The sequence below is a fragment of the Nycticebus coucang genome, chromosome 4 (genome assembly GCF_027406575.1).
Source record: "Nycticebus coucang isolate mNycCou1 chromosome 4, mNycCou1.pri, whole genome shotgun sequence".
NCBI lineage: Eukaryota > Metazoa > Chordata > Mammalia > Primates > Lorisidae > Nycticebus > Nycticebus coucang.
Genome location: NC_069783.1, coordinates 9,517,909 through 9,528,133, shown reverse-complemented (window position 1 = coordinate 9,528,133; position 10,225 = coordinate 9,517,909). Strand labels below are relative to the sequence as shown.

The window sequence follows — 10,225 nt, the reverse complement described above, 5'->3', positions numbered from 1 at the left end:
TGGAGGCCTGGTTCCATGGCCACCAGCTGCTGTGTGGCTGTGGATGGGAGCCATCACCTCCCCCAGGTCCATCCTCTTCACCTGGAATGAGGTAGGTTTACCCTGGCATCTCCACCTTCCAACTCTGCCCTGACAAAGCCAGGACTCCTCTCTAGGACATGTCCCTGTGAGAAGGGTCTCACTGCAGGGATGAAATCCTGATGGGGGAGAGCTGAGAGGAGGGTGGCAGAAACCACCCATGCACAGGCGGGGAGAGCTGGCACCAAGCAGGGCCCAGGGCTGGGGGAGCAGGAGATGATGGTGGGGGCTTGCAGCGGTGTGTGGAGGGCCTTGCAGGCGGCCCAGCAGCCTGCACTGGGCCACGTGGCTGGAGACACTGCAAGGGAGGAGAGGGAGGGGCTGGGCTCATGCCTCCCACACCCACTCAGGAGCAAGGTGTAGGCTGCAGCTGGTACTCCTTGAAGTCCAGATTACCTGTAATTCATCTGAGAAGGGTCTCCACTGGGGCCTCCCCTGGGGTCTGCACTCCAAGGCCGGGTCAGACTCACCCGGCTAAAGCCAGGAAGGAGCAAAGAAACTAGAACACAGCAAACACAGCCCCTGGCTTCGAGAGACAATCTTGGCAGTCTAGCCAACATATGCGCCAGCAGAAGCCTGGCCTGTATAGATTAATATTTACACCTCCTCTCGGGTCTGGGCTGTCACTATCACAAGCACAGACCCCATTTTCACAGCCAAGCCCTTGACAACAGGCACAATATTTCGCATTTGGGCAGAAGACGTGTGGCTGCCACAGGTGGCCACCCAGGCTTGTCTTTCCTTCACCTGCAATCAGCCTATGGCCCCAGATTAAGCTGGAGTGAAGGATCAGTGGTGGTGGCTGCCATGCCTCTCTCCCTCGGGAGGACATGGCCCTGCGGGCAGGAGGCACCAGGCCCCCCTGGCAAGGGAAGGGGCAGGCCCACGTGCAGCTCCACACTGGCCTCTCTTTAGCTGAGTCACCACAGGCAATTTCCTGGGGCTCATTGGACCTCACAGGTGTCACCTGAAACCACAGAAATCATACCTATCTGACCAGTTGTTGGGAGAGTGAAATAAAATTTGCATTATGGCACCAGGCCTGGCTGGCTAATATGAGTCTCAAAAACAAAAAATGACTAAGCGTAGACTCTCCCAATTCTTGTTCTGTTTTTTCCTTTTAGAAACCTACATCCTCCCCGTAGCTCTGACTTGGGCTGCTCCAAGTGGAGAAAAGTGCTCAGAGGGAAAGTCTCCCTGGTTCTGTGAGTTGATGAAACCTTCTTCTGAGTCTGCAATACCATGTTCTCTGTGTGGCATGCAGGGTGGGCAGCGTCTCTGGAAACACCCCCATCCTTCATCTCTCTGGGAGATGACAGGAGACTCAGGAGGCTTAATCATTCTCTCTGGGAGGAAGGGGACTGGCTGGTCCAGGGGACATGGGAGGAGCTGGCAGCCCCTTCACAGAGGAGAGAAGCAAGACCCCTGCAGGCCTGTCCTCTAGCCAGTATCTCCCCAGGCGGGAGATACTGGGAAATTGCTACCATCTCACTGGCCTCCCCTTGGTTTCATCAGGGGATATACATGTATGCACGGTAATTCCAGATCTTACCATTTTCACAGATATTTTCCCCCGGTTGCCTGATCTCATAGTGATACCTCCAGACCCCAGGTGGGAGATTAAGCTCTAGATCCCTCTTACAATTGCCAAGGTGGAAAGTGAACTGTACCTGGTTTGAGCATCTGACCCAAGTAACTGGGTTTGCCTTCTTTTTCTTTCCTTAGAAAACATCACCACCAAAACCAGTGCCTGTTACATGAAGTGACACCTTCCAGAGAGATCAGATGACTGTGGCTGTTCAGACCTTGAGTGGGGACTTGGAGGCACTGAGTTCTGATGGCATCCTGGAACATTCCCAGTAAGTGTGTCAGCTGGAGGCTCTGGGCTTGGCTAACACTTCTGCCACCGAGGGCCACAGCCCAAGCCTGTTGCTTCTGCCCTCTGGGCCTCAGTTTCCTCCATCTGTAAAACTAAGGATAACTAGCTCGCCGAATGAGTTATTTTGGGGCTAAAATGAAAATGTTTGTGAAATGTCTACCACATGTCCTTTCATTTAGAAGCCAGGCTTTGTTTTTATACACACATGTGTGCGCACAGTCTTGCACTCAAGATTCTCTATTTTTGAAATGCATTTCATTGTGTGCTCTCAACTTTATCACAAGTAGAACAAGGTGGACCCCTTACTCAGGCTGTGGCATGAGGGTCCTTCAGAGAATCCCCTCCGGGCTGTGCATGACTCAGCCACATTGTTCCCAGCTGTGCAACTGTGGGGGTGGTACGTGTTTACTGAGGATAACTGAGCTGGGCCATCCTGCAGCGCCAAGAAGCAAGCATATCTTTCTCTCTCTCCAGCTAGCCATTAGCAGATAACAAGAAGCTTGTGCGGCTCTCCCAAGCAGAAGAAGAGTTTGTGTGGCACTGAGTTCCAGGGTGGGGGAGATTTGACAATACTGTGGACGAGCATTTGAGCATTTGGGAAAAGAGGGGAAGAAGCCATTAAATCTCCCCAGGTATATTTACCTCCAAAGCAGGAGCTCGGGCTGCAGAGAACTCGCTGTAGAAATTAGGAGTTGGGGTTCTTGTTAAGAAGGAGAAAAGGGAGTTGTGAGCCTGGGACACTTTGTGACAGGGACAGAAAGGAGGTCTCTTCATGGCGATCCCCACAGGTGCCCTGTGTTAAGAGTGGGCCTCACCCTTTCTCCTCCGTCTGGTTTGGAGACTCTGTTGTTCTCATGCTGTTCCTTCCACCTCCTCCCCCACGGGAACTTCTACTCATCCTTCAAGGCCTAACTTAGATTTTCTACAACCCAAGGGTGGCAAACCTTTCCTGAAAAGGCCAGATAGTCAATAATTTAGGCCACATGGCCTGTGTCATGACTACTTAACTCTGTCCTTGTAGCTTGAGAGTCCAACAATCCTACAACAAAGGGGCATGACTCTGTTCCAATAAAACTTTATTTGTGGACACGAAAGTCTGAATTTTATGTACTTTTTATATGTCACAAAACGTTATTCTTCCTTTGCATGTTTCAACCATTTAAAAATATAAAGACCATTTTTAACTCATGAACAGTGCAAAAACAGGTAGCAAGCCAGATTTGGTCCAGGGGCCATAGTTGCCAACTTCCCACTGACCTCTTGCTGTCCAGGGTGGGGCCTGTGGGCCATCAGTGTTTCATCTGAGAGCTTGTTGGAGATGCAGAAATTCAGGAGCCAACCTAGATCTAGTGACCCAAAGTCTACATTCTAACACGATCTCCAGATGGCCTATATGCATTTTAATAAAGTTAGAAAATGCTGAAGCCTGAAAATCTCTGAACCCCCAGAGATTCTAATTTAAGTGAGCACAGCTTGGACATTGGGGATTTTTAAATCTCCCCAGGTATATCTAATGTGCAGCAAAGTTCAAGGACCTGGACTCCAGAAGGATTCCCCAGAGATTCCTCCTGGCTCTCAAAGTCCCCAGTCACTCCCTGTGATGTAGCATCGCATTCTGACTGAATCTGGGAGCAGGAGCATGTCTCATCCTAATTTATGAAGATCTCAGACAAACCACTTACCACCTCTGGGACTCAGTCTCTTCCTCCTCATAGTGGATGACATGAGCTCGGAGATGCTCTGAGTGCCTCTCCACTGACTGCCCTCTCCTGCAGCCCCAGCTGGGTCAGGAAGGTGGCCTCCTGGCCTCTCCCTCTGCTCCTGAGCTCCTTCCATCTGAGAAGGCCAGCACAGCCCCCAAGGCTTCCCAGTGACTCTGGGGCCCAGGGAGATAAAGAGAGACAACTGCACAGGGGAGAGGGGGCATAACACTGGCTCAGGCAACACAGACGAGTCTGGAGGGGGCCTGGAACCTTTCAAGCTCTGCTCAGGAAGGAGCCATGTCTATCCACCCATTGCCCTGTCCTTCTCTGCCTGGGATGCACCCATATAACTTGCAACCCTGGAGTCAAGCCCTGCACCCCACAGGGATGATCCTTACTCTCCCAAGACCCGCTAGTCCCCCCGCAACATGGCAGGCTCACTGCCCCTGGAGTCCCCAGCACAGAGCATCCAAAGCCCAAGGCATGGAAATCGTGGAAGATCAGGCCTAGAAGAGGCCCCAAGATGATATCCTTCAATATACATGTGGGAAAACCTGGGTCCAGAATGGTGGCAGTCCAGGGACCACCACTTCCCACTCCCTCATATAGCCTTCCCCCCACAAGGCCCCTCCCTCTGCACCAGCTGCTGCATCAGGGGAGGAAAGAACACAGCTCTGGGGTTCACAGAAGGTGGAAAACCAGAGAAATGGGCCTGCCGGGGCAAACTCTATGTCTCTAAGAACAGAGTGACAATGCCCTGCCGCACCCCTCCCCACCTGCATGCCCAGCCAGACCTGAGGAGGCCAGAGTGTACGACTGGGTAGCACACCTCCCTCCTGGCATAAAATAAGTGCCAGGCACAGAGCTAAGAACCAGCATTCTCCAAGGTACTTATTATATCCCCATTTAACAAATGATCAGAAAGAGGATCAGAGAGGTTAATCATACTCCCTGGTGTCAGGCTGAGGATCACACAGCTGGTGGGGGAGAGACACCAGCTCAACAGGTATCTCAGAGCCCCTTCTCATGGCCTGGGCTTCAAACCCGGGTCTGTCTGTGTCCCCCTCGGGCTCTCATATGGAGCTGGCAGTGAGCCATGGGATGGGGGGGCTGTGTTCAGGCTTGTCCTTTTAGCAGATACCTCAAAAATAGCAGGGCTAGAAGAAAGGATGGGCTGAAGGACAGGCACCCCTACACCGAGGAAGCTCAGCACTTCTGGTGAGCCCAAGCAGAAGCCTCTGTCCTAAGACTCCCTGGTGTCAGAGGGAATGACACACAGGCTTTGGGATCATCAGATCTGGGATCAAGCTCTGCTCTGTGTGACCCTGGGCCTCAGTTTCTTTATCTGTAAAATGGGGATACCTATCCAGCAGGGTCAGTGGAGGGAATAGGAAGAAGTCGTGCAAAGGGTCTTTTACAAGTGATAACTGAAAGCCGACCCCACTGCCAGGGTGCTTTGTGCACTCAGCCCCTCCTGGGCAGGCTCAGGGAACAAGCTTTCCCCAGAAGGAAATAGAAGGAAAGGGTGGCCCGAACAGAGCCTCCTGGAATGTGGCAAGGCTCCTCAGTGCTATGAGCCCTACTTTAATTAGCTCTCAACTAAAAATAGCTCCCCACTCCCGGGGTGGCACACCTACCCTGGCCTGGCACCAGGGTGTGCCTGTGCCACTCTTGGAGGCGACAGCCAGCCTGTGACAGAACCTACAACACGGGAGGGGTGCACAGAGCAGGAGGCTTTATTGAGGGAGATACAGAAGTGGGCCTGGGCCCCTGCCACCAGCCAGGCCAGGGCCTCCACTTGCCCCACGCTGCCCTGTGGCTCTGCACACCCTGCCCCAGCTCCTGGACAGCAGGCAACACAGGGGAGTCTTACCCAGCCTTGTCAGAGTCTGTTTGGGGAGGGTTGGGGGGACACAGGACAGCCCCTCTCTGCCGTGGCTGAGATGCCTGCCACACCATCCTTCCATCCACCACCCCATTCTTTTCTGCCCAGGGCACCCTCACGTCACTTGCAACTCTGGAGCCGGGTCCTGTGGTGCTTCTCCTCCGTCAGGAGGGGGATGAAGGTGTCACTGTGGGAGAGCTTCAGCCGGCTGCTCCAGCTCGGTGCCTCCTGCCCAGCCCCAGCAGGCTCTGGCGGGAGGTTGTCCAGGTCACTGCGGGAACCCCCAGCCTTGCCCTCCCCCGTGCTGCTGGAGTTGAGCTCCATCAGCTCCAGCTCATGCTTGGCCGCCGTCTCCAGGACGCGCTGCTTGTTGTAGTATCTGACGAAGTTGTTGATGATGGGGTGGATGGGCAGGGCAATGGCGATGACACCGCACAGGAAGCTGATGGCAGCGTTGAGCTTGCCCAGCGTGGTCTTGGGGTAGATGTCCCCGTACCCCACGGTGGTCATGGTGATGATGGCCCACCAGAAGGACTGGGGGATGCTCTTAAACAGCGTCTCGGGGTGGCTCTGCTCCATGGTGTAGCCCAAGGCGGAGAAGACGAAGATACCCACCGCCAGGTACATGAGCAGCAGCCCCAGCTCCTTGAAGCTGCGCTTGAGAGCGTAGGTGAGGGTCTGCAGGCCCGAGGAGTGGCGCGCCAGCTTGAAGATGCGGGCTATGCGCATGATGCGCAGCGCCTGCACCGCCTGCTGCACGTTGGTCAGCTCCATCATGCGGGCGCCCAGGTGCGTGAGCGTCAAGCTCACGTAGAAGGGGAGGATGGCCAGCACGTCCACGATGTTCATGAAGGACAGGGCGAAGTGCAGCTTGTTGGGCGAAGAGAAGAGGCGCAGCAGGTACTCCAGCGTGAACCAGCCGATGCACGCGGTCTCCACGTTCTCCAGCGTCGGGTGCTCCACGCGGTTGCCCTCAGCGTCCAGCACCTGCAGCTCAGGGATGGTGCCCATGCACATGACCACGGACGAGACGAGGATGAGCAGGAAGGAGAGCACGGCCACCACCCGCGCGGGGCACGACGACTCGGGCTTCTCCAGGAACTTCCAGACGCACTTCTGGCAGCGGCGCCAGCGGCCCTCGGCCGCGTCCACACCCAGGTCGTCCAGGATGAGCTGCACGCGCCGCGCTATCTCCTCCAGCTCCTCTCGCTTCTCGCTCAGGTGGCTCTTGCAGCAGTCGTCCAAGAACTTGAGGTCCACCTTCCAGAAGTCCATTTCGTTCTTGAAGCAGATAGGACAGATGCCCTTCTTCATGTGGACCTCTCCGAAATAGTACACCTCGATAACACACTTGAACGCGTCCGGGTCCCTGTCAAAGTAGAACTCGCGCTTGCCCGGGTCGTAGTCGTCGCACAGGGAGAAGATGGTGTCATAGCCCCCAGCCAAGCAGTTGATGAGCTCTGCCAGCCGAGTCTCCGGGTACTGGCTGAGAAGGTCTCCGTACAGCACCTGCCGCACGCCCCCCACGTTGACGACTATCTCAATGTCGTCGCCGGCCGCAGAGCCCGGGCTGCCCTGCTCCGGGAGGCTGCACTCCCCAGATCCGTCCATCCTCCCGGAGCGCACCCTCGCAGCCTGGACTCCGCGCCCCCTGCCGCCGCCGCCGCCGGTGCCGAGGTCCGGCGGGTGCCACCAGTGCGCGGCCCTCGGGGAGAGCCCGGGCCGTAGCCCGCCTGCGAGGAAGGGCGGTCACAGCGGGCGGCAGGCTGCGGGGGCGCGCCGCGGGGGAGGCATGTACCCGGTGGCCGGGCTCGGGGAAGGCATCGGGCTCCGGGGCGCGCCGGCGGGGCTCTCGCAGCCACCGGCCTCTCCCGGGCACTCACCCCAGGTTCCCGGGCGGCGCGATCCGCGGCTTCGGCTCCGCCTCGGGCAGGAATGGAGTCTCTTCGTGGGCTGCGGCACAGTCCTCCGCCCCGCGGCGCGCAGGCAGCGGCGGGCGGGCCCGGAGCTGGCGGACCCTCGCGGTCCGCGGAGGTGTGCGGAGAGAGAACTTGGGCTGGCTTTAACCAAGCCGTTTCTAAACACAATAGGAATTCCAGCCTGACGTCAAGCGCTTTTCAAACTGTACCCTCTTCTGGTGAAATTCTGCAAGGCACGCGCGGCAGCTGCCGGGGAACGGGTTAACCCTTGGGCAGACAGACACAGCTGCCGCCCCAGCTACTGTGCCACACCCGCGCCTCCCGGGGCGCAGCAGGTCACCGAGAGGCCAGGACCCCCAGCTTTAAAGCGGCAGGCTTTCTCGGGCTGGACAGTTTCTCTTTCATTGCTGTTTTGCGAGGGTGGATGGGGGAAAGAACAAGGCCGCTTATTGTTGAGCAGGAAAATGTGCTCAAGGATGCCACTTCGGAGGCTGCTCCTAAATCCACCGCCGTCCCTACTCGAGTCTGAGACCTATGCAGGTCTTCTGTGGTCCAGAGAAAATCCTGCCAAACCCTTTAAGCGTTTTCTACCCCTCTCTAACGCTGCCCAGATGTCGGTAGCCCTAGCTCACCCCCAGCACTGTACTAGGAGGACATCCAGTCCAGCCTCCTCCTAAAAGGGATGTGGTCGAGGGCACAGCAAAATGGGAGCAGAACAGCTCTTAATCCTGAGCTTTCCCGCTGTCCCAGCTCACCGACCCCTGTGGTTTAGCAGATTTCAATTCTGCTTTGAAGTCCTTGCTGTCTGCCACATCTTAACAGCTGCAGTCCAACACCACTGGCCACCAGCTTTCAGGGCCACAGAGGCGACTATACCTCACCTGCCTGGACCATTGCAGCAGCTTCCTAACTGGCTTGGTTTAAACCATCTCTCTGCTTCCAGTTCATCCATCATCGTGATCAGCATCTTCTATGGTTAGGAGACTCTGTTAAAAAAATATTCTAGAGGGAGGGGGGACTAGGCAGAGCCAGAGGGTTCTCAGAGTGATGACAAACTGTGCTGTGATAATATGATGGTAGCTGTGTGCTGTTATATGGTTGTGCATATAAACCCATCAAATGTCCAATGCCAAGAGCGAACCCTGATGAGAACTCTGGACTCTGGGTGATAATTCAGGGTCTATGCATTCTCATCATTGTAACAAGCATAGAACCCAGGTGGGGAGACAGGGGCTGTGTGCAGACTCTTTGTACTCAGTTCATTTCTGTTGTGAACCTAAAACTGCTCTAAAAATAAAGTCTGTTAAAAATGCATTTTGTAAGCTGGGGACTTTTAAACTTAAGATCAACCCCATTCGTGGATAATGAAATCAATTTACTGGGTCACTGTCAGTATTGTTTTTCTTTAATGAGATAGCACAAAACTGAATATATTAGGATACTTCACACCAAAGTAAGTATTGTTTCGCGTAATTTGTTTTTACAAATGCACTTTATTTCCATTTAGAATCAACCGATGACATATTACTACAGAGCAAGGCATCAAGGCTCAGAAAGGTTGAGTATTAATAACAGTTAACTTTCTTATTCTACATGTACCATGCACCAAGCACTCTCTGACTGCTTTGTATTTTTCTAATTTAGTTCCCGGAGCAACACTGAGGAAACAAGATATCAGGTCACCTGTGAGGTTACCCAGTGAAGGAGGATTTGACCCCAGGCCCGCCGAGCTCTGAGGTCTATTCTTCTCTTTAGTACAGAGCATCACACTATCTCCTACACACATTCCATATTCATCTTCCAACCCTTATTCGGGTTACACCCCTTGTAAGTTGTCTTCAGTTGCTCCCTAATACCTGCAAGGTTAAGTTCAAATTGCATCTTAGTCTGAGCTAGATTCCTTTAGAAACACCCATTCATTCAATCACTTATTCAAGAAGTTATTAAGCTCTTATGGCACACATGCACACACACCGCCTAAGGTTTGGGGACAGGGTTTGTACTCCAGTGAAAAATATACTTTTTTATGCATAAAGACTAAAGTTTGGGTTACCTTGCAATAAAGAGAAGCTGCACAAGGAGTGGTGCTTCCTGAATTTCCCCACAGGGGGCGCTGAGGGGAGGCCATCTGTCTGGAAGAGGGAGGGGCTGCTTTTGCTCAGAAGCTCAGAAATGACAAGCTGGGTTTGCATCCGGGTATCTGACGGAAATCACCTAGGAAGACGCCCACCACCGCCCTTTGGTACCCTGGCCGTGTGTAAGGTGCTGCTGGAACCCAGGAGTTTGCAGACACTTCGGCTAGCCCTGGAGATGCTGGCTACTCAAATTGTACCCCTGGGGTTTTAGTTTATGGACAGAGTGCTGACACAGAGAGGTCAACACCACTAGAAGAATTCATTACTTACATGTCCCGAGACCATGCAGAAGCAGGGAAGAGGGTAAAAAACGGCTGAAGCCTCTACTGGGGCTTCCAGAGGGAAGGCAAAGCAGGTCAGAGAGAGCAGACTGGGGTTGGCTCCCTGGAATGATCTTGGTGGGCTTTGGACTACAGGCCTGATCTCGAGTTGTCTGGTGCCTGACCTGGAATGGCTTAGAGCAGGGAAAATATCCACTTGGTGTGTGAGAGGCCGGTAAGGAGGTGGTCGGGTTGGTTTGGAAAGGGCTGGTTTAGGTTTGAAAACTGCTCCCTGCCAGGAGAAGGAGGGTTGTAAATCACAGGTCAGGCAAGAAGAAACCAGCCCTCAGCCTGAAGGTAAAGTAG

General features: G+C 54.4%; 1 protein-coding gene across 1 annotated transcript; it reads right to left on the bottom strand.

The window, feature by feature from the left end:
- Nucleotides 1-5,375: 5,375 nt before the first annotated feature.
- On the bottom strand, nucleotides 5,376-7,988 carry KCNF1 (potassium voltage-gated channel modifier subfamily F member 1). The gene has a single exon (XM_053588434.1). The coding sequence runs from the start codon at nucleotides 7,154-7,156 to the stop codon at nucleotides 5,666-5,668; it is 1,491 nt and encodes a 496-aa protein (XP_053444409.1). The 5' UTR covers nucleotides 7,157-7,988; the 3' UTR covers nucleotides 5,376-5,665.
- Between the last annotated feature and the right edge of the window lie 2,237 nt (nucleotides 7,989-10,225).

Bases quoted from the DNA above. Each gene is read 5' to 3' on its own strand.
- KCNF1 (XM_053588434.1), bottom strand. From the start codon at position 7,156: ATGGACGGATCTGGGGAGTGCAGCCTCCCGGAGCAGGGCAGCCCGGGC.